The sequence below is a fragment of the Leptonychotes weddellii genome, chromosome 16 (genome assembly GCF_054177405.1).
Source record: "Leptonychotes weddellii isolate Sample4059 chromosome 16, ASM5417740v2, whole genome shotgun sequence".
NCBI lineage: Eukaryota > Metazoa > Chordata > Mammalia > Carnivora > Phocidae > Leptonychotes > Leptonychotes weddellii.
The window spans coordinates 43,801,276-43,824,963 of NC_138384.1; the positions used below are offsets into that span (position 1 = coordinate 43,801,276).

The window sequence follows — 23,688 nt, forward strand, 5'->3', positions numbered from 1 at the left end:
ACACTAGAAAAAAATCTAATCAGGCCCATCCTAGCCTGGAGGAGGAAATCCAGAAAGTTCTCCTGGAGGAGATGACACTTAGGCTGGTATCTGAAGGATGGGTAAGTAGGAATAAGATTTGAACACAGGATTTGATGACTTTAAGGAAAGGAAGGAAAAAAGGGCGGGGGGGGGGGGCTGGAAAACGGCCAGCCTCCAACTTCAAGGGAATGCCACCTGTCCATGGAGGGGTGGGGGCAGGTGTAAGTGCTGAAACCCCAGGCCTGTCTCAGAGCCCAAAGTAATCGTATTAAAAATAAGTTTATTCATATCTTGTCACCACTGGGGAGAAACGAGGGGGTTGAGCTCTGGAGGTCAGAGACAGCAATGGGAGGCAGAGGACCCAACCTGTACCTCCCCAGCGAGAACTCCACCCCCCTCTCCCTAGGGTAGAGACTGCTGTATCCTTTGTCATCCATATTCTGATTTGTCTCGAGCCTCCCACCCCCTCCAAAGTCTGGATCGGGGAAGCGAGGAGGCCCCTGCGGGTCAATTCTCTTCAAGTCAAGACCAGGAGTTGTTAGGGAAGGGGGTATGTGCAGACCCGAGGGGTTCCAACCTCTGCAACCCACAAAGGGCGATAATAAATAAGGTAAAATCGATGGCTTAGAAGTTAGGGTTCAGGGAAGCAGCCAGGCAGACAGCGCTGTACTGGAGAAAGGGCCGGGGCACCCATCAACGAGGTCCCCTGAAAATCAGGCACTAACTAGTGTAGGGAGTGGGGTGCTGGTGCCCCTTCAGCAGGGGAGCCAGGGGGCAGCTGAGATGGGGAAGGTGCATTGCCCTCCTCCACTGGACTAAGCTGGGGGGAGGAGGTGCAGGCAGAAGGAGCGGAGAGACGAGCTCAAACCCAAGAGCAGATTTCACGGAGATTTCCATCGCCCCCGCCTCTTCCGCGTAGGGAAGCCTTTCCTCCTCTTGTGTGGGGGTGAGTCGTGGGGAGGAAGCGGGGCTGGGGGTGGCCGGGGGGTCCCCTCCTCACTCCTCGGGGCGATGATCACCCCCCTGGCTGCGACCACCGCTCTGTCCACCACAGCAGCTACCACGGACACCGGCTCTGGGGTGATCTCGGCTTTGGGGGTTGGCGGGGGCAGGAGGGGTCTGGGGGGCGGGGGCGGGGGCGGGGGCAGAGGCGGGGGCAGCCTGTCGACGGCCGTTCCGGGCAGAAGGGGCAGTAGGGCGCTGAGGGCCTCACTCAGTTTGGCCAGTCCCTGCTGCAGGGTACCAGCCAGCTCCCGGATGGCGTTGGCAGTCTCCTGCTGAGCCCGCAGGAAGTCCAGGGAGGGGTCTGAGGCCGAGGGCGTGGGTGGTGGCAGCGGAGGAGGTGGTGTGCTGGGGGACGAGGGTGCCACATGCACCTGCTGAGGCGGCTGGGGTGGTGGCTGCGGCGGAGGGGCTGGGGGCGGTGGAGACAAGGCCAGGCGGGGCAGCTGGACCGTCTGCAGGGCTGGAGGGGGCGGGGACTCACGCTCCTTGGGTGGCGGGCAGCCCCCTTCCTGGGGACTGCAGGAGGGCCGGGCCCACTGCTCGGGGCTGCTGGAGCCCCCCTTGCTGTGGGCTGGTGTATCTGTGGAGAGAGAGATGTAGGTAAGGTGACAGCGACCCCCAATGCTGTCTTGATTTCCCCTTTCCGCTTCCCACCGACCCTGGCCCCAGAGCCATCTTTTCAAAACCCGAATCAGATCATGCCCTGGAGGAGAACACAGCAGGGAGAGTCAATATATTTATTTAACAACCAACCACCTGAGGGCCGATGGGGGCCTTAGTGGAAACGGGGTCCTGGAGGTCCCCTGCTGAGCCAGGCAGGACCAACATTCTAGAAGGCTCTGAACTCTCTGGACACTCCCCCCCACCACACACCTCTCAGGCTGCATTGCTGGGCTCTGTCCTATCAGGTGGTAGGAGTTCTGTCTCAGCTGTGGTCTGTACCCCGTTCAACCCCAAGCCTGCTGCGCTTCCCCGGCCCCTTTCACCTGAGATTTCATTCACGCTCCTGAACTTGAACAGAGTGTGCAAACAGACTCGCAGGTTTCTGGGCCCAGCCTGAAACCTCTCCTCCAGCTGTGTTGTTGGCATACCCACTCCATCATCTAGCAATGGCTCACACTCTGGCCCAGAGCTGAGCTCCTGGTCCTCCCCCACCCCCTTCCGCCCCTCCCTCAGCCATCCCAGTCTTGGCTGATTCCCGCCATGCAGGCCAAAAACTTTCACTCCTTTTCTCCCCCAAGACACCGTCCATGTGCAAATGTCACTGGCTCTGCCTTTCCAACTATTTCCAACATCCAACCTGTTTGTCCTGTCCACCTCCACAGCCCCTCCTAGCCCCACCACCGGCATCTCCCACTTGGACTGTGGCGGTCCCTCCAAAATAACATGTCAATTCTGCCCCCCGCAGAGGACCACCTAGCCTCTGATCCATTTATATGACATGTCCAAAATAGGCAAATCTAGAGGAGACAGAGAGTAGATGAGCGGTCGCCTGGGGCTGGCCAGAGCTGGGGGTGGCGGCTAAGAGGTGCGGGAGGGGTTTCTTTTCTGAGCAATGAAAATGTTCTAAAATTGATGGTAGGGATGGTTGTACAACTCCTTGAATATACTAATAGCTCCTGCATTGTCCCTCTTTAACGGGTGGCTGTACGGTATGGGAATTGTAGCTCAATCAAGGTGTGTAAAAAACACAAGTCAGATGTGGTCTTTTTCTGCTCAAAAGCTGCCTGGGGCTCTCCGCTCTCAGAGTAAAAGCAAAGCCCTTGGGGCCCCCAAGGCTCTGCATACTTTGTTCCATTGCCTCCCTGACCTCATCTGCACCCCCTCCCCTTTGTATCTCTCTCATTCAGGAGGCTCCAGCCACAGTGGCCTTGTTGGTCCACAAACACAACAGGTCTGCCCCTGCCACAGGGCCTTTGCACTTGCGGTTCCTCGGCCTGGAAAGCTCTTTCCCCAGACACCTGCCTGGCTCCCTCCCTCAGCTCCTCTGCTCAAATGTGGCCTCCATGGGAAGACCTTCCATGACCTGCTGTCTACAGTAGCTCCCGTCTCTGTCCTTTTCTCTCTCCTAACCCTACCTGATTTCTTTTATATCACTTATCTCCACCCGGCATGGGGTCGCTCTGTGTTTATTGTCTGTCTCCTCCTCCTGATGTCAGCTCCATCAGGCAGGGCTTTGTTTTGTTCACCGCTGTTTACCCAGCGCCTAGAACAATGTCCAGCACAAAATTTTTTCTTTAATGAAAAAAGAACTGTGGCTTCCAGGGAGTCAGCCCTGGTCAGGGCCCCGGGCCCCAGGTCCTTGCCACAACCCTCCCATGGCTCCCCAGCACCCACAGGGGAACACAGGCCAGCCCCTCCCGAAGGCTGCAAGGCCTCAGCTCTTATCCCTTTCTGTCCCTCTTCCTTGGCTCAGGGCCAGCGTACATGCAGTTCCCTCCACCAGGAATATTCCCCCTTGCACGGCCCCTTGGCCAGCTCAGAGACTCCTTCCTCGGGGAAGCCTGCCTCCTACTCTGAGGCCAAATCTGATCTCCCTGCTCTCCTGTCACAGCAACAGCCAGCTACCTCCAGCCGTAAATGCTGGGGGGCCAGCCGGGCAGGGGAAGGCAGGGGAGGCGGCAAGAGAGGTGATAACCAGAGCTAACACTTGTTCGGCTCTCTCCTGGCCTGGCCCTGGGGCGAAGCAGCTAAACTTTCCTGCTATGTTCTTTCAATGCGTCCTCTCAGCCATTCTCTGGGGGTAGGTGCTGTCATTATTCACCCATTTTACAGATGAGGAGACCTGAGGCCCAGAGAGATGTCACAGTGCTGGTGAATGGGAGAGGAGGGATTTGAACCCCAGGCAGTCTCCAGAACCCATGCTTTTAACCAGTCCTTGGACAGGGCTCTGGGCCCAAGGGCGGTGAGTCTCCCTTCCCTCATAAGGGGTGTGGGGACTGCTCCCGCCACTCTGAAATACCGCTTTTCTAGCCTACTGAACAACAGAAAGTGGCCCAGCCGTCATGCCCACCGGGGTCATGGAAGGGCCACGACACGATTTAAAATCATTTATCTGCAACCTTTGGGCCTCAATTTCCCCACCCGTAAATAGGTGTGTGTGTGAGCAAAGGACCAAGTGACCCAATAACAGAAGATCTCCCTGAGGGCCATCACAGGGATTAACTGAATCACCCTAGGCACAGGGTTAAGGCCAGTAAATCTTCAATGCCATTACTGTTGTGTGTATGTTTTTTTGTTTTTTTTTTTCAAATATTAGGTCAGAGAGAAATTATCCTTAGGTCTCCCTCTAGTGTCAACAGAGACGCCTCAGGCTGCCCCAAACCCTGTTCCAGTCCTACAATCAGAACAGTTCCTCTTTTATGAGTTTACACAGTGGGGAATCTCCATGTGAGGTTCCAATCAAGGATGCTTTAAACACATTCCTGCCCCAGGGCCTTTGCATGTGTGGCTTCCTCTAGCTGTGAAGTGCTATTCTCCCAGACATCCACTTGGCTCACTTTCTCTATTCAGGTCTCTGCTCGGATTCCACCTTCTCAGAGATGATCTCCCTGACTATCCTACCTATAAGCGGCCCCCTTCCATCACTCACTATGCTCCTAACGTGCTCTGTTTTTCTTCTTAGTTCTTACCACCTCCTGGTATATGATCTGTTTTGGGGCTCCTTGTTTGTGGTCTGTCTCCAATAACTGGAATGCCAGCTCCATTGTCTTTTTCTCCATAGTATTTCCAGCATCTACCACTGTGCCTGCCTTGGAAGAGGTGCTCAATAAATATTTGTTGAATGAATGAATGAATAAAATAGTTGTACAACTCTTGAAAAAATAAGTTTGCCATCTCTGCTCTGGTTCAACGTGGCCATTTCACGGATAGAAACAATGAGGTTTGAGATTCATATGGAGAACAAGGGTCCCAAGCGATTGTGTGTCTCTCTCTCCTGCCGAAGATGCTTTCAGGCCTCCCCAGTGCCCTGAAGATAAAGTCCAAAGTAACGACCTTCACTTAACACACTGTGTGTGATCTAATTCTGGCATACCCATTAACTCTCAGTCAATATTAATTGTTGCTGTTATTGCCAGGCAATCTAGCCCAGTGGTTAAGTGCATGCACTGTGAGTTGGACACAACCTGTAATTGAGTCCCAATTCTACTACTTACTTGCTGTGTGACCTTGGGTAAGTGAATAAACCTCTCTGAATCACATGACCCTGAACTTGTTTGATCACTTCCACGTTCTTCCCTTCCTCAAAACCCTTCAGTGACTCCTTATAGCACTTCAGATAAAATTCCTCACCTCAGCCTAAAAGGCACTGCATGGTCTGGCCTTTGCTGACCTCCCTGACTTCATCTCAAAACATTTCCTTTCTTCAGTCTTTTTACTTTCCCCTTCTCCTAACTTGAAAACTTCTCAGTTCCTAAACTGGCTAAACCTTCTTGTGTCAAAGTCACTGTACATGCTGTTCCTTCTACCAGGAACACTTCCTCAGCTCCTCACTCTGTGTCTCTGATGTTTCCTCCTCCAGGAAGCCTTCCTTGACCTCCCAGCCTGGGTCAGGTGCCCCCTCCGCACTCCCACAGCTCAGCCCCAGGAGGGCAAGGCTGGGGATGTCTCAGTCACCACTGTGTCCCCAACACTGCCCAGCACAGGGCAGCTGCTCAGGAAATAGCTGTAGAAGAAAGAATAATCCAGAGTCAAGGCTAAGTCTTTGTACTCTGCTCTCCACACTTGCCCTACTCATGGCATGACCTTGGGAAAGTTACCAGACCTCTGTGAGTCTCTGACTTATGAAACGGTAAAACAGTTCATACCTCCCAGCGTTGGTAATCCTATCAAGAGCTAACTGACCGTTCAGGAGGTGCTGTACTAAGCAATTCACACATATTAACTCATTTAATCTTCGCAGCAAGCTTTTGAGGTGGGGACTGTGTTTTTCATCCCCATTTTACAGAGGCGGAAACTGACCCGCAGTAACTTACCCAGAATGACACCGCTGAGTGGCAGACTTGCGACGGGAGCCCACACACTCTGCCACCATTCTCACTACCTTACATTGCGTTTAATGAAATCCCGTGTGTGCTGATTATCCCAGGTGTGGACTCTGGAGCCAGGCCTCCTAGGTCTGGGTTCCGTTCATGACTCCGGCAGTCATGAGCTGTGGGACTTTGGGCAAGTCATTTCACCTTTCTGAGCCTCAGTTTCCCCAGATTTAAAATGGGCGTAATTACAGCACCCACCTCACCGGGTTGTAAGTGAGGATGTGATGAGCCACGGAAAGGGCTCGGAACAGTGCCGAGCACACCGCTGACTTGGTGACCGTCCGCTCTGGCTAAGGTGATGCTGAAGGAACTCACCTGCCCGTCGGTCCTCCCTGCGGTCCTCGGACAACACGTAGCGTTGGGTGCCGGCACTCGGGGCCGGCGGCTGTGAGGAAGCCGCCCCGGAGGGAGGCTCGGCCCCTGCACCAGCTCCTGGCCCCGCCACGCCCGGCCCCAGGATGGCAAAAATGGTCTCCTCCTCCGCGGTGAAGGCGTCCTCGGCGGCAGGCCCGGCGCCCTGCGTGGAGTGCGGCACGCGGGCCAGCTTCTCCTTGGTGCGGCGCTTGAAGTCATTCCAGCGCTTCTGCACCTCTTGGCCGGTGCGCTTCCAGCTGGTGATGCCGTTGATCTTGGCGGCGATGCCGTCCCACACACGCCGCCGCTCTGCCACGCTCACCCGACGGCTCTGCGCGCCGTAGAGCTGCGGGTAGTGGGCGCGCACCTCACGGATCAAGATCTGGTTCTCCTCGAACGAGAAGCGCGGCTTGCGCAGCCGGGTGGTCTCTTCCGCTTCGCCCGCCGCCGAGGCCATGGCGCCCCCCGACGCCGCCGTCCGGCCGCCTGGCGCATGGGGGGGCGCCGGCGCTGCGGGCACAGGGCGCACAGCGCTGGCGGGGGCTCGGCGTCCGCGCGCCGCCCGCCCCACCCCGGCCGCCCCGACACCGCCTCCTATGTCCCCGGGGCCACGGGCTGGAGCGGAGAGTGGCTGGGGGCGACGGGCCACGCGGGACATTCAGAGTGCCTAATAATAGCTGACACCGGCTGAGCGCTCCTCTTGTGCCTCGCGCAGCGCAAAGTGCCACGGCGAGGAGTTGATGGAAATTGGGGGAGGGTCTGGAGGGGTGGAGGGAAATGAGGAAAAGCGAAAGAAGAGGGGGTGTCTGCAGGAGTTAGAGGAGAATGGGGGCATAGGAGAATGCGAAATGGAGGGAGAATGGGGGTGTCTCGGGGGTCGAAGAAGCATGGGGGTGATGGGGGTAAGGAGATGCTGAAGGAGAGATGCAGCAAGAAGGGGGGATCTGGAGCAGAGGAGCGCCCTGGGGGTGCCGGGGCAATAAGACGTCTGTAAGAACGGTATGAGAAGGGGTCCTCAGAAGGGATGCCCGGGAATAACGGTGAGTTGGGGGCTTCGAGGACAGTGGAGGAGCTGGGACTATAAAATACGAGGGATTAGGGTCTGCGGGGATTGTGGGGGCTCTGGGGATTGCCAGGAATTAAGAGGAGCTCTGGGCGTAATGGGGTCCGGGAGTAAGAGGGGACAACGGAGGCGATGGGGGACTCCAGGAAGAGTGAGGGTCGTGAAGGGTGGGGACCGAGTCGGGCCGCGGGTCACTCACCGGCGCCGCCGCAGCCCCCGCCTGCCCGTCGGTCAAGGCTCGGGCTTCTGCGGCCTCTTCCCTCCCCCCTCCTCTCTCTTCCCCCTCTGGGCCCCGCCCCCGGCCGCCCCAAGAGCCATGGCGCAGGCGCACCTAGCGCCAGTCAGCCCCCCAACGCCCTTACCGCTAGAGTTTCACGCCCCTCCCACGGCGCAAGCGCAGAATTACCTTCCACGGGCCTCCTTGAGCGGGGCTTAGCTGCGCAGGCGCAACATTAGCGCTGCGTTAGGTCCCTTAGCTTCTTGATGTCTCAGCAGCGTACGCGGAAAACTCTGTTCACGCATGCGCGCCCCTGGCTCGCTCTCGCTCTCTCGCTCTCTCTCTCTCTCTCTCGCTCGCTCTCTCCCCCCACCCCCAGCTTTGGTACCCGGGGCTCCGTCCCGGCGCAGGCGTAGCAATCCTTGGAGGAGGTGGGAGAAATGATGGAGAGATCGCTGAGAACGAGCGGCGTCCTTGCCTTTCTGACAGTCTTCCCGCCTAACCCAGCGTTCTTACTCTGCTTGGGTCTCATTTTCTAGGAGAGAGGGGAGGGAGACGGCGCTGGAGGGAAGCGCTCCGTTTCCATGACAACTGTGTGGGTGAGGTGGGGGCGTACGGAAACACGATTGCCGCCCGCTCTGATCTGCCCCAGCGCGGGGCTGCTCTGGATCCGCCAACCAACTATTACCCACTGGGGCGGGGCACCCTGGGGATATTCCACCTCAGGCGGGTGCAGTAACCATGGCAACCCGTCAACCTTCCAACCGTGCCTAGGGGGGCCCCCTGTCCACACGCTGACGTCATGGCGCGGGGAGGGAGAATTTAGAGGGAGAGTTTGTCGAGTGGGGAGGGTGATCCTGGTGCAGGTATGACTTTAAGCAAATGCGCGGAGGCAGGAATGAATCTAGAACACGGGTTGGGTGAGCTGGAAGAAAGGATGATGGAGTTAAGTCGGGCTGAGAAATTTGTTTTGCATCCTGCAGGAATCCTCAAGGTCATTCAACAAACGGTGCTTCATTCATCTAGTCAACAAATAGTTATTAAGCACCTACTTGGTTCCAAGTGCAGTGAATACAAAAGACAAAAATCTATACCTTCACGGAGCTCATATTTTAGTTGGGAGTAACAGACAATATGCAAAATAAGATACCTAAGTGAGGAAGTGTTGAGTACTATGGAAAAATGGAAGTAGGAAATGGGGTTGGGGAACATGGTGCTCGTTTGTGTGTCTATAATTTTAAAATAAGGTGGCTAGGGGAGACCTCCCTGAGAAGGTGACATTTGAGTAGACACGTGAAGGAGGTGAGAGAGCAAGTGCTTCCTGTGTTCCAGGACTGCGGAGGGGGCCAATGGGGAGGGGAGGGCAGGGAGATAAATGGCACAGATCTCCTGGATCCCTGTCAGGACGCCGGCCCTTACACTGAGTGGGAGTCACAGGAGGCCCCTGAGCAGAGGAAGGGCATGATCTGACAACTTCGGTTTTCGTAGGATTTCTCTGGGGAACTGCGTTTAGGAAGCGAGAGTGGAAGCTGGGTGCCCAGTGAGTTGAGGAGAGAGGTGGTTCAGGAGAGGGGTGGTGGTGGTTCCAGCCAGGGTGGTAGCTGTGGAGGTGAAGTGAAGCGTAATGGGGTACAGGAACTGCAAGAAAGAAAGGAGACGAGGATGACTCCAATGTCTTTGTCCTTAAGCAGCAGGAAACTTGGAGCTACCAGAAGCAAGAAGGACAGGGCTGCAAGAGGATCAAGAGTTCAAGTTTGCCCAAACTTGAGATGCCCTTTACTCCACCAAGTGCCAATGTCAGATAGACAGTTGGATATTTGAGAGTGGACTTCAGGGGAGAGGTTCAGGTTTGAGATATAACTTTAGGAGTTGTCAGTGATTAAATGACATATAAATCCTTAGGAATAGGAGAGGTTAGAGAGGGAGCAACTATAGATAAAAGTCCATGGCCTGAGGCTGGGGCACTCCAGAATAGACTGCTGGCATCAGCAAAGGAGGTTGAGCAGGTGCATTCAGTGAAATGAGAGGAGAACCAGGGCTGTCTGCTGTCCTGGAGGCCAAGTGAAGGGTGCAAATCAAGGACAAAGGAAGAATCAAGGAAGCCAAGTGCTACCTAGAGGCCAAGTCCAGTGAACCTGAGAACTGACCCCTGGGACCAGCAGTATGGAAGTCATTAGTAATCTTGAAGAGGGCAATTTGGGTGATGTGGTGGGGGCAGTAGTCTGATTGGATGGGTTCAAGAGAGGGTTCATTGGGGCACCTGGGTGGCTCAGTCGGTTAAGCATCTGCCTTCTGCTCAGGTCATGATCCTGGGCTCCTGGAATCAAGGAGCCCCACATCTGTCTGTCGGGCTCCCTGCTCATTGGGGTGTCTGCTTCTTCCTCTCCCTCTGCCCCTCTCCCTGCTCGTGCTCTCTCTCTCTCTCTCAGATAAATAAAATCTTTAAAAAAAAAGAGAGGGTTGATTGATTGATTGATGATTGAGAGGGTTTGGAGAAAGTCAGTGTATATGGTCAAAGGGGTATATCTGGAAGAGGGCTTGGGGTCTTGAGAGGTTTATTTAAGATAGGAGTTGTAATAGTATGTTGTGCGCCAATTCAGGATGATTCAGAAGAGGGGAGATTGATGGTGCAGATGAGGGATGGGAGAGTGTCTGGAGCAATGTCCTCGAATAGGCATGGTGAGTGGGACCGAGGGCAGGAGTGGAGGGTGATCTAAGGGGCAAGAGCTGTTCAGACACAGAAAACAGTGGGAGGGGGAGGACACGGAGGCAGGCAGGAGGCAAGATGTGATGTCAGGAACATGTGAATGAATGTTCTCTTCTGTTCCTTAGGTTGTCTCAGGCGAATAGGAAGCAGGGTCTGAGGTGAGAGAGAGATCCTGAGGTTAGGGAAGACACAGGAGAAAGCACTGAGATAGTGAATGAGTGGCCAGGCCAGTAGACAAATAGACCCAATCATTCAAGGTCATTGGCTTTGAAATTGAAGTGAGTTGGGTTTTTCTCTGATCACATTACTCTCAGTGTATGCAGGTGCACAGTGGGTAACAAGGTGACTTTCACCGGGGCTAGGTTTATATGAGGTCCCACCATGTGCCCCATGAGCGGTCAGGGTCCAGTGGTCACGGGCAGCCCATGCCAGGCCTTACTGAATGCAATCCTATAGGCAGTGAGTTCTGAGAAAGGAAGGACAGGGTCTGAGTTGTGCTTTAGAAAGACACCCCCCCACCCCCGCTGTTGAATAGAGAGTAGATGGGAAGAGGAAAGATTATTGGCTAGACTCAAAGGAAAAATCTGGGGTAGGGGCAGGAGGGGGAGAGGAAGAGGGATGGAGGAGACTAGGCAGGGATGGTGGGAGGGGTAGAAATGAATTGGAAGACATTTGAGAGGTAGTATGTACAGGGCATGTGACTGTCAGTCTGAGGAGGGGAGGGGAGCCCTAACAGGGTGACAGCAAATATTCTGGTCCAGGTTCTAGTTGGAGGTATGGAGTCAGGACATGGTGAGTATAAGGTGGTCAATGAGTATTATGGGTTGAAGTTTTCCCCCAAAAGAGATATGCTGAAGTCCTAACCCCTAATACTTCAGAATGTGACTTTTTTTGGACATAGGGTCATTGGAGATGTAGATCATATAAGATGAGGTCATACTGGAGTAGGGGGCGCTCTTAATCCAACATGACTGTTGTCCTTATAAGAGGAGGAAAGAGGTACATAGAAGGAAGACTGACAGGGCGCCTGGGTGGCTCAGTCGTTGAGCGTCTGCCTTCGGCTCGGGTCATGATCCCAGGGTCCTGGGATCGAGTCCCACATCGGGCTTCCCGCTCTGCGGGAAGCCTGCTTCTCCCTCTCCCACTCCCCCTGCTTGTGTTCCTGCTCTCGCTATGTCTCTCTCTGTTAAATAAATAAAATCTTTAAAAAAAAAAAAGAAGGAAGACTGACAGAGATTGGAGTGATCCTGCCACAAGCCAAGGAAGGCCCAGGGCAGCCAGAGGCTGCAAGAGGCAAGGAAGGATCCTCCCCTAGAGCCTTCAGAGGGAGTACAATACGGCCAACACCTTGATTTTGGATTTCTAGCCTCCAGAACTGGGAGAGTACCTTTGTGTTTTAAATCACTGGTTTGTAGTACTTGGTTATGACAACCCCGGGGAAAACTCATATGCTGGGCATCTAAAGGAGGCATCCAGGATGCTGGTGGCCCCAGAGAAGAGTGGGTTGGGGGGAGTTGGATCTAAATCAGGTCTGGAGCTCATGGGAAGGCTGGAGACAGGGAGCCATGGGCAGAGGTTAGGCGTGTGGAGCTCTGCAGTTGTGGGTATAGGAGGTCAGAGAGCAAGGGCCCTGGGATGGGAGTAGATCAGGGAAGCCTTTCTAAGGCTTGTTTTCCAAACTGTGGGTCCTGAAAAATACTTAATGGGTTGTAACAAGCATTAAAGAAACAAAATAAAGCAGAATCGGAAAAAAATCAGACTGTGCTGTATGGAGTAAGGTACATGTTGCTTTGAGGAACTTTAGTTTCTTTTTTAAAGATTTTATTTATTTATTTATTTATTTAAAGATTTTATTTATTTATATGACAGAGAGAGACAGCGAGAACAGGAACACAAGCAGGGGGAGTGGGAGAGGGAGAAGCAGGCTTCCCGCTGAGCAGGGAGAGCCCGATGTGGGACTCGATCCCAGGACTCTGGGATCATGACCTGAGCCGAAGGCAGACGCTTAACGACTGAGCCACCCAGGCGCCCGGAACTTTAGTTTCTTATATATTTTCAGAGGTTCTTGAGACACATCTCAGGATAGTGGCAATTGCTCAACTCCGGAGCCAGCCTATCAGGGCTCAAATTCTCCCACTTACTTGTTATGTAATGTTGGACAGGTTAGTTAACCTCTCCGGGCCTTACTTTTCCTCTCCGGAAAGGGGGGATTAACCCCAGAATCTACCTCGTTAGACTGTGATGGGTCAATATGTATTAAGTATCTGAGCAGCTCCTGGTATGTAATAATTGTCCCGCTAATATTCCTAAGATTATTATTTTGTGAAACTTTTGTTCTGGGTGTGTGTGTGTTGAATCAAGATGTGAAATGAATTTCTCATTGTGGTTTGCAGTAAAAAGTGAAAGGAACAGAATTTAGGAGAGGAAGTCTCAGCTCTGTTCTTTAAACCTGTCAACTAATTGGATCAGGCCCACCCCGATTATCCAGGATAATCTTCCTTACTTAAAGTGAACTAAATATAGACTTTAATCGCATCCACAAAATACCTTCGTGGCAATACCAGGATTAGTGTTTCAATAGCTGGGGACTGTAGCTTTGCCAAGCTGACACATCGAACTGACCACCATAACCACAGACCTAATCAATTAATAAGCAGTAAAGCATGCTAGATGGTGGGAGGTGTTAAGGAGGAAAGAGAAGGAGAACAGGGTAAGAAAGATCAAGAGTGTGAGGATGGGAAGGGCCTCACAGAGAAGGTGACATATAAGCAAAGGACTGTAGGAGGCAAGGAAGGAAGCCTTGTGGCTATCTGGGGCAAGGACAATCCAAGGAGGGGGAAGGGTAAGTGCAAAGGCCCTGAGGCAGGAATGTTCCTGGAGCATTCAAGGAACAGCTAGGAAAGAGCGGGTGGGAGAAGAGGTCAGAGAGAGAGGCCAGGACTTGGGCTTTTACTTAGTGAGACAGGGACCATGGGAGGGCTCTGAGCTGAGGAGGAGCACGAGCGGCCTTGTGTTTTAACGGGATCACTTTTGGGGTTTGAAGTACGCTCTAGGAGGTCAAGAGCAGAAGCAGGGACACCAGCGAGGAGGTGACTGCCTCAGTCCTGGTGAGAAGTTGTGGTGGGGATCAGGTAGGTAGTAGTGGGCTGGGGGAGATGGTTAGATTCTGGGTGTATTCTGAGGGTAGAGCGGACAGGATTTCTGTTTTGGATGTAATGAGACATTTGAGCAGGTATTTCATTGACAGTGGTAAGTGATGAGAGTGGAATCTGGTGACTGACGGAGGAGAGGGAAGGAAGGGTGGGAGGCAGAGGGGAGAAGGAAGAAAGGAAAGATAAGGAGAAGAAGGGAGGGAGGAGACCAAAGGGACAGACTGAAAGACACATAAAGGAACAGGAAGAGAAACCTAAAAAGTGATCTCTCAGCATGCTCAATACAGATTAAAGTTAAAAAAAGGTTAATGGAGTTACCTTTTCTTCTCCTTCATAGGAAATCCTCCAGAATGGGGACATCTGGGTGGCTCAGTCGGTTAAGCATCTGCCTTTTGGCTCAGGTCATGATCCCAGGGTCCTGGAATCGAGTCCTGCATCAAGCTCCTTGCTCAGTGGGGAGTCTGCCTCTCCCTCTGCAGCTCCCCCTGCTTGTGCTCTCTCTCTCTGACAAATAAATAAATAAAACCTTAAAAAAAAAAAAAAAAGAAAAGAAAAGAAATCCTCCAGAATGGCCCCAATTCTGGTCAACAGTGGAAATTAGCTTTAACTTCTGCGCACGCTTCACCAGGACACCTAGACCTCCGTGGGTGCACGAATTCATTTTCCAAGCCCCACAAAATGGTAGGCACCCATGCGCACAGTGGGAACCTGAGGTTCAGGGATTGGACCTTAGGCTCGCATGCCTCAGGGCTCAATGGGAACTCTGTGGGGTTCTAGGTCAATCTTTAGTGGATCTGATTTTCCTTCCCCAGCGCTAAGTGGGTGCAGAACTGCACCTCCTAAGCCCAAAGTGGATCTGGAGGTCACTTCCAAGTGTTCGCTCCTCTGCATGGAGTACAGCCTCAGTCTCCTCCTCTGTCCTGCTCGAGAAGGGGCAAAGTGACCGCACAAAGCCCCTGAGCAGACGTTTCTGGTTGCCCTTCCAGCCTACCCTGCCCCTTGTCTCCTTGCTCTGAGCCCAGGAGGCTGCCTTGTGAGCTGTCCATCTGCCTAGCTGCCTTGTCTCTGTGTTCAGGGGGGACGGGGGAGGTGCTGGAGGATGCCAGCCTGCTTGCATCCTGCCTCAACTTACCCACACCTGCAGAGCTCCAGACGCCTCACTTCTGCCCCCGGCTCGCTGTCTCCAGCCTTCTCATGAGCTGATTTAGACCAGCTCCCCTCTCAACCCAGACTCCCCCTGGTGTGAAGAGCATTCTGGATGCCTCCCCTGAGTGCCCCGTGTATTAGTTTCTCAAGGATGCCTCAGTTTCCAAGGGCAGCTGTAACAATACCACAAAGTGGCTTAAAACAACACAAATATACTCCCCCATTTCTGGAGGCTAGAAATCCTGAAACCAAGCTGTTGGCAGTATCGTACTCCCTCTGAAGGCTCTAGGGGAGGATCCTTCCTTGCCTCCTGCAGCCTCTGGCTGCCCTGGGCCTTTTTTTTTTTTGAAGATTTTATTTATTTATTTATTTGAGAGAGAGAGAGAGAGAGCACATGAGCGGTGGGAGGGGCAGAGGCAGAGGGAGAAGCAGACTCCCCACTGAGCAGGGAGCCCCACGACTCTGGGCTCTACCCCAGGACCCCGGGATCATGACCTGAGCCGCTTAACCGACTGAGCCACCCAGGCACCCGCTTTCCTCTTCTTATAAGGACACCAGTCATGTTGGATTAAGAGCACCCCCTACTCTAGTATGACCTCATCTTAACTGATTACAACTCCGATGACCCTATGTCCAAAGAAGGTCACATTCTGAAGTACTGGGGGTTAGGACTTCAACATACCTTCTTTTTTGGAGGGGGACAAAATTCAACTCATAGCACCCATTGAGGGCCTTATGCTCACCATGTCCTAACTGACCCCATTCCCCCAATCGGAACCTGCACAAGACACCCGCATGTCACCCAGACGTCTCCCTTCCCCTGGGCATCCAGGGGAGGCAGCCAGGACGCTGTGACTCGTGGAGAGTCTGGGCAGAGTGGGGAGTTGGGTCTCAGCCTGGTGTGGAGGTCATGGGAAGCCTGACGTCAGGGAGCCATTGGAACAGGTGCACGGAGCTCTGCAGGTGTGAGGTGTTGGAGGAGATGGAGCTCAGGGTCCATTGCTCCCTTGGCTTCTTTAGTGTCCTCACCTTCTGTCAGCTACCCTGCCACTTAATTACCAGTTGAATAAATGACTTAACTCGTTAAAAAAACAAACCCCGCCAACTTGACAACCACTAACTACTTGTCTCCAGCCCTCTCCTCTGAGCCCCATCGCAGGTGTCTAGAAGCTTCCAGGATGCGTCACCCTGTGAAGTGCTTGTGGATGTCCCCAGGAGCCTCCCATCCTCCACACTCCAGACCCACCTCAGCATCTTCCCCTCCCTCACTACTCCGGGTCTAAAGTGCACCCCGGGGGCGCCTGGGTGGCTCAGTCGGTTAAGCATCTGCCTTCGGCTCAGGTCATGATCCCAGGGTCCTGGGATCGAGCCCCGCGTCGGGGTCCCTGCTCGGTGGGGAACCTGCTTCTCCCTCTCCCTCTGCTGCTCCCCCTGCTTGTGCACTCACTCACTCTCTCTCTCTCAATGTCAAACAAATAAAATAAAACCTTAAAAAAAAATAAAGTGCACCCCGTTGTAATGCCCCCAAGTACGGCGCACAAGACCCCTTGTCCCTTTCCATACCTGCTGCCCACGCTTTGTCAGACACGGTCCCTTTATTAAACTATGAAGCTCTCCTCCATCGCCCCATTTGAAAGGTCATCACCTTCCTGCCCGATGCAGCTCCCTCTTCCTCTGGGGCTCACCCTGCTGCCCGGGGCCCACCACAGCTCTGGGGTTGGGGGGTCCTCTTTTTATCTATCGTTTGACTTAACTTGGGGGTCTCTGTTGTGCACAGAGCTGTGTTTTTGGAAAAGCTGTGTTTTGTGAGGTCCTGAACTGGGCTCTTTGGTTCCCTGTGTGACTAGCGTATACACGTAGGGGCCCACGGTGCAATTCGCAGTCTGGAGATGCACCATAAAGGTCAAGTTCTCACCAGGGTCTGCAAGATTCTCGACTGCCCTCCCCACGTGACTCTCTGATCTTCACTCTTAATTACTCAGCCGGCCTCCCACCACCGCAGGGGCCTTTGAATCTGCCGTCCCCTCTGCCCGGAATGCTGTTCCTCCAGATAGTCTCTGCTTGCCTCATTTCGTTTGGATTTTGCTCACATGTCACCTCCACAGAAAGGCCTGCCCTGACTGCCCCGTAGAAAACAGTCTCTCCTTTCTTTCTGCACCCCTTTACCATATCTGCTTTTCCTGCAGAGCACTTCTCACCCACCTGTCATGTTACTATATATTTGCTGATTGATGGTCAATGCCCCCCCTGCCCCATGAGAAAGTCAGCTCCGTGAGGGCAGGAGCCCAACCCACCAGTGCCTTGAAAGGCCTGGCACAAAGTAAGTGATCAATAAGTATTTGTGGCCTGGTGGAATGAAAGAAACCCTGATATGATTTGTGCATGTGTGCATTTCCAAGGGGCCAGGGACCATATTTTCCGTTGCCTCTCCAAAGCGGGTCTGGGAGCCCAAAGTTTAAGAACTACCATCAAGTTGGTCCTGGCAGATCTGTGGTCTAGCGGGCTGGGAGGGGGACCCCTGGACAGAGCCCCAAGAAGGACATGGAAAAGGAATCTGGGGTTAAGGTGGAGGCTGGGACATGGGGACCAGTCCCTAGGTGACCTGTGTTGGAGGACGTGGTGGGGGCACATCGTGAGAGGAACCCAGACCCATTCTTGTTCTGTCTCCTGTTTCCCCCGCATTGGGACAAACGTGGTTCCTTCCCCCAGCCTCCAGGGGAGAAGACAGAACCAGAGTGATTTCAAAGACAACCAGAAATGCTCTTTATTCACCAGAGCTGAACACCAGGGCCCCAGCCCTGAGCCCCAAACTGAGCAACTTAAAATCTGAAGGGAGCTCTTTCTTTTCGTTGCCCCTAAAAGAAAATCTAGGCAGTTGCCTTTCCCATCTGGGCACTAAAACCCCTTTTCTTGTTGGAGCTTCGTTGATTAAGTGTTGGAGGATGAAAAAAAAAAAAAAATGGGAGGGAAAAAAAACCAAAGACCTTTAGCAAACCAGGAGGATTTGAAAGGTGGGTGGGAGTCAGTGGAGAGCTGCCCTCCTGCAGGGGGAAACGCCCATCGGTGATTTGCAGGTTGGGGGCGGGAGTGCAGTGAAACAGAATCAACAAGAAGGTCGATGAGGGGAGCTGAAGGGTGTGGCAAGCACCCCAAGGCTCTCCACTCCCAGATAAGCCTTGGAAGACCAGGTGCCCCCCTCCCCCTGCAGCGTGTCTCCTCCCATCCCCAGCTCCTGATGGAATGGGCTGCTGGGGCAGGGAAGGAACAGTCCAGGGAGGTTTGTGATGAAACCGTGGGTCTACAGGTGACTGAAGAAGGTGGACAAGGCTGGTCTCAAGTCAGAATCCCATCTTGGAAGTTCTTGGGCTAGAGTGTCCAAGCCAGTCTTGTTCACTCTCTCCAGATTCTAAGGGCGGGCCTGGGAGAGCACGCTGGGTCCTGTAGGTCCAACGGTCCAAGAATTCCAGAAGGAATGGAACCATGGAGCTGAGAAGTCAAGGGGGCAGGGCTCATGTCACCAGCAGCCCCAGAAAGACGAAAGATCCATGAACTGGGGGCCCAGAAGGAGCCACAAGGCCGTGCGGTCCAAGGGCAGCGGTCCTGCCGCATCCAGAATCCACAGACACCCTCAGTTCAGAACCCCAAGGCCTGAGAGGTCCCGGGGGCGGGGGCAGAGCTGGCCTGGCTCCCCAGTAGCCTGCATTGTTTCAGGATCCAGCAGGGAGTAGCTCTGGGAGCCAGAGGCTCCCAAAGGCTGGGTGAGTCAGGGGGAGGGTCCGGGGACTTGGCAGGGACCGAACCAGGAGGGTTGGGGGGCGCGGGGCGGGCATCTCGCGCTCCTCAGCGCTTGACCTTGCGGCCGGCCGAGTTGCGCCCGCCGCGCCGGTAGAGAGACTGCTGGCCGCCGTTGAGCGGGCAGTACTTGAGCGTGTGGGCTTGGCCCCCGGTGGCCCCGCACAGGGGACACACATAGTGCCGCAGGATGGGACACACCACCACGCCCTCTGAGGTCTTCAGCTGGTGTGAGGAGTAGACGTGGCGCGATTCCCCGTTGTGCTTGCAGAAATTGCACAGGGTGGCCAGGCCTGTGCTGGCCCCCGGCCCTCCCAGACCCTGCTCCTGCCCCAGCTGGGGCCCAGGCTCCCCCTCCCCATTCCCCTGGGCCTCTGGCCTTTGCCCCCCGCTCTGGATCAGGGCCAACACCACCTGGTTCAGGTTGAAGTAGTCCTTCCACATGTCAAAGGGCGGCAGCTGCATGGCTCCCAGGCAGAGGTGGGGGGCGGGGGCGGGGGCGGGGGACGACTAGAGGCAGGCCAGGGCTTCGGGGGCGGGTGGTCAGGAGCAACAGGTGCTTTTCTGGAGCAGAGAGGAACTGCACCCCCCTCTTATACTCCCCCAAACACCCTTCTAAGCAAAGGTGGAGCTTAGGATTTAAAGGGCCCACTCCCTGCCCACGATCCCCGTCGGACCGTAATCCCCCACGGAGATGGGGAAGGAGGCCCTTCCCCTTGTCTCTGGTCCTTGCTCAGCCTCCAGGGCGCCCCGCGACTTCTGGAAAGGCCCTTCCTCTCCCTGGACCTCAGTTTCCCTACCCATTCCATTAAGATCCATGTGTTCAAATGCCCCCTCGCCCCCATCCTCCCTTACTCCAAGGCTAGGGGCCTCCAGATACTCCAGAACCATTCCTGATAATAATAACAGGTCCTTACCACCAGCCAGACGCTGTGCCGCACAGTAGTTATCTGCGCGATCTGATCTCATTCTCACAACGTCTATGTGGGAAACACAGTTATGAGCCGCACATGATAGACGAGTTACCTGAAGCTCAGAGAGGGATACTCCCTGGCCTGGAGTCACAGAGCATGCAAGTGCCGGAGCTGGGACTCTAACCCAGGTCCTGAACTGGGAGCCATATGTTCAACAAATATTTTTTGAGTGCACACTATGGTGTTCAATGTTGTATAAATGAGATCTATGTTCTAGAAATGAGATCTGTGAGATCTATGAGATCCACATGATTTGAGCCTCATAACTACTCAGGGAAGTGGGCATTATCACTTGCATTTTATAAAGAAGGATATGAGGCTCAGAGAGGTTAAGGAGTGTACTTTAGGTTGCTCAACAGGGAAAAGGCACAGTTGGAATTCACTCCCAGTCTGACTCTAGAAATACTGGGAATTGATCTTAGAGGCAGCAGAGGACTGTGGCTTGGCACAGTCTCTCTTAGAATGCCCCACCGTGGCCCTGTGCATTGTCCCACATCCTACCTGACCTTGGGGGCCAAGAAAAGTCTTGCTTCCTGCCCACACCCCCTCCAGCAATTCTTCCTCCACTAACCTCCATCTGTCCCCTTGACCACTCCACGGGATACTGGAAACTCGGCAGTGACCATGCCGAATCTGGTGCCTGTTTCACGAGCTACCAGCCCACTGGGGGAACAGCCAGCAAATGAGAAAACAATAGACCAAAAACACCCGATTGCATACAGACAGGGTGCTCCAAGGGAGACTGGGCTGCGGGGAAGTGGCCTAGAAGCTGAGACCACAAAGAAGAATCTTCCAGAAAGAGGGAAACAAGATATGGAGGTCTGAAGTTTGGGGACAGCAAAGCGATTGGGGTGGACGGAACAGAGCGAGGATCCCAAGATCCCAGACCGTGGATTGCTTTAAGGGGCTGTTTTGGCAATGGCTGGGGCCCATTGGGTTTGTCACGGTGATCGGCAGTGTGACTGGATTTAGTGGGCAGGGAACCAGGGATGCCGGATATCTCAACAATCCACATGACCAAGATCTGTCTTGGGCCCTATTTAACCATCCAGTGTCCCCACTGGACACCCATATATGTAAAAAAATGCATTTGTGATGATCTGCGTCTAGAACCGCGCTGTTGCACATAAACACTAGTGCTCTCATGGTATTTTCGGATACACTACTTTTCCTGGGATGCAACCACTGTGTACATTGTTATTCAGAGCTGTTCATTATTTCTAGAAGCCCCACCACCCCAGGCGATGCTGATTGTGGCAACTGTCCAAACAACACAGTTTGTCCCTGTCTCACTCGTGGGAGTCTACACAGAGATGCTAGTATCTGCCGAAGGAGATGTGTTTTAGATTGGCCTTTTCTGAGCATCCGTACATGAAAACGGATTATTATTTTATTATAAATGGCTGTCTTTTATTTCCCCTTTGTAGCTCAGTTAGGACAGGATATTAATTTTTGAAAATACAACCTGTGCGTTGGTGGGCTATATTACCTATGAGTTTAATTTCAGAATATTATTATTTTATTGTTATTTTATTTATTTATTTATTTGGCAGAGAGAGATACAGCGAGAGAGGAAACACAAGCAGGGAGAGTGGGAGAGGAGGAAGCAGGCTTCCCGCTGAGCAGGGAGCCCGATGCGGGGCTCGATCCCAGGACCCTGGGATCATGACCTGAGCCGAAGGCAGACGCTTAACGACTGAGCCATCCAGGCACCCCTATTTTTATTTTTTTAAGATTTTATTTATTTATTTGTCAGAGAGACAGAGAGAGAGAGAGTGATCACAGAGGGAGAGGGAGAAGCAGACTCCCCGCTGAGCAGGGAGCCCGTCTCAGGGTTCAATCCCAGGACCCCGAGATCATGACCTGAGCCCAAGGCAGACGCTTACCCAACTGAGCCACCCAGGTGCCCCTAATTTCAGAATATTAAAGAAGCATTTCAAAATGTTAGATAAAGCAAGTGTTGGGTCTTACAGAGTAAGAACCAGTGATATAGGCCAAAGTCAGTCCATTGGTCTTTGCCTTCCGAGGAATAGGGAGCCACTGAAGGCTATAAGCAGGGGAAGGACATAAGAGAATTATGTTTCAGGACACTCCTCTGGTTGCTGTTGACTGGATAGGGGCAGTGGAGCTGTCCCCATCAGCTCACGTTGTCTCAGTTTGGTCAGGAAGCAAAGTCTGAACAAAGTCTGTTAAAAATCCCCAATGGTAAACACCACGTTATGCTTTCAGAAAGAGCTTAATAAATGCTTATTGAGTTAATGTATTTTTTCTGTGGATGGGCTCATGGTTGGGAGGCAACAAAGGGAGGAATTCATGAATGTCACAGGAAAGGTTTTCTTGCCGTATGATTTCCCAGCTTTCTGTAATTTCCTTTTGAAGTAATGATTTGGATAACGACTTGTTCGATATCTGAGGACATATCTGTCCTCAGATATCGAACCCATGAGCCCTGGGAGGTCAGGCCAGGGCTGTCTCAGGTGCTGATGTGTCCCCAGCGTTGCCCAGCTCAGGGCTGGGCATTGAGCAGAGCAGGAGATATTAACAAGATGAAAGAATGGGGGCACCTGGCTGGCTTAGTCGGTGGGGCACGTGACTCTTAATCTTGGGGTTGTGAGTTCAAGCCCCATGTTGGGTGCAGAGATTCCTTAAAAAAAAAAAAAATCTTAAAAAAAAAAAAGATGAATGAATGGATGGAGGTGATCTGACTCTCCAGACCACATTTTTTTTTTTTAAAGATTTTATTTATCTATTTATTTGAGAGAGAGAGAGAGAGAGAAACAGCATGAGAGGAGAGAGGGTCAGAGGGAGAAGCAGGCTCCCCGACGAGCCCGGAGCCCGATGTGGGACTCGATCCCAGGACTCCGGGACCACGACCTGAGCCGAAGGCAGTCGCCTAACCAACTGAGCCACCCAGGCGCCCTCCAGACCACATTCTATTTCCTTACTCTAAATATCCACAGACCAATTATAAGTTTGCACATTGGTGACTCCTGTATCTTGAGTGCTTACGATGGCTGTCACTGTTCAGTTCTAATGTCTCCTCCTCCAGGAAGTCCTCTTGACCTTCAGGCTGAACCCCTGGGTCAACTTCTCTAGGTGACCACATCCCAGTCCTGCCCACTCTGAGTTACCACTGACTGGGGATGGGTCTGTCTCTCCCTCCGGACTGTGGGCCCCTGAGGCCAGGGCTGAGGCTGTCCCCACAAGGCCCTGTACACATCTCAAGTCACTTAACCCTCATCCCTTTCTTCAGTCAAGTGCTATTATTAGTCATGATTTGCAAAGGTGGCAACAGATGCTCAGAGAGGTTAGGTGACTTGTCTATGGTCACACAGCTGACAAGCAGCAGAGCTGGGATTCCAACCTGGGTGTGCCAGAGTCCAAAGTCTTTGCCTTTAACCACTGTCCTCAATAAATACTTGTCAGCACAATGACTGAATAAATGAATGCATCCGAGCTTTCCATAGAGTCTTCCAGACCACCTGGTCTAGCTTGCCCCACTTTCTTATTTTGCAGATGTTGAAACAGGCCTCTGGATAGGAAGGACTCAAGAACTCAGTTCAAGCTACGGTTCCCGGCCAAGGTCCCTGGATTGATGTGCACATAAAGTACAACCCCGGTTATATAGTGAGCTGCTGGTTCACCTCCCCGAAGTGAGTCAGACCTCTCTGTTCTAGAGTGTTGGGGTCCTTGGGTCAGACAGTGGGGTGACTTGAGCACAAAACACCCCAGGTTAGTTGGTGGACAGCATCATGGATAAATGCTCAGTAATCAGCCCCGGGTTCTAGCCCGGCTCTACCACCTGCTTGCTGAGTGGGCTTATTACTTAACTTCTCCTAGCCTCAGTTTCCCATCTGTCAAGAGGGAATGACGTCAGTACCTGCCCCAGAGCACAGAGCCTGGTTCATTGGATGTGTTTATTAAATATTAGCTAGGATAATTAAGACACAGTTAAGGCGATAATTTTAAGGGCCCTTATTTACTAAGCATCTCCTTTGGGTCAGCATCATGCTCTACCCAGACCCTGTAAAGCAGGGTGTATTAAGAGCCCCATGTTACAGATGACCAATGGGAGGCTCAGAGGGGTGGAGGGGCTTGTCCAAGGTTATACGGACAGTGCGGGTAGGCTGGAGCTGAACTCAGGACATCCTCCCATTCCTGTGAAAGTCTGCAAAAGTGGTTAGCAGAGAGCAGGGCTGGGGCGCCCCACTGGCTCAGTCA

The 23,688-nt window shown here is 53.2% G+C and overlaps 2 protein-coding genes across 4 annotated transcripts; both read right to left on the reverse strand.

The window, feature by feature from the left end:
* Window positions 1-284: 284 nt before the first annotated feature.
* On the reverse strand, window positions 285-7,746 carry MYPOP (Myb related transcription factor, partner of profilin). Of its 3 annotated transcripts, none has more exons than XM_081807129.1 (4): window positions 7,679-7,746; window positions 6,378-6,926; window positions 4,662-4,778; window positions 285-1,606 (listed from the first exon to the last, which is right to left on the reverse strand). In XM_081807129.1, the coding sequence occupies exons 2-4, from the start codon at window positions 6,871-6,873 to the stop codon at window positions 903-905; spliced, it is 1,317 nt and encodes a 438-aa protein (XP_081663255.1). In that variant the 5' UTR covers window positions 6,874-6,926; window positions 7,679-7,746; the 3' UTR covers window positions 285-902. The 3 variants fall into 3 exon arrangements, with proteins under 3 accessions (XP_081663255.1, XP_081663254.1, XP_081663256.1); XM_081807128.1 differs by having other exon boundaries at window positions 4,659-4,778; XM_081807130.1 differs by lacking the exon at window positions 4,662-4,778.
* A 9,503-nt stretch (window positions 7,747-17,249) lies between these two features.
* On the reverse strand, window positions 17,250-18,972 carry NANOS2 (nanos C2HC-type zinc finger 2). Its single transcript, XM_006750597.3, has one exon. The coding sequence runs from the start codon at window positions 18,956-18,958 to the stop codon at window positions 18,542-18,544; it is 417 nt and encodes a 138-aa protein (XP_006750660.1). The 5' UTR covers window positions 18,959-18,972; the 3' UTR covers window positions 17,250-18,541.
* Window positions 18,973-23,688: the final 4,716 nt, after the last annotated feature.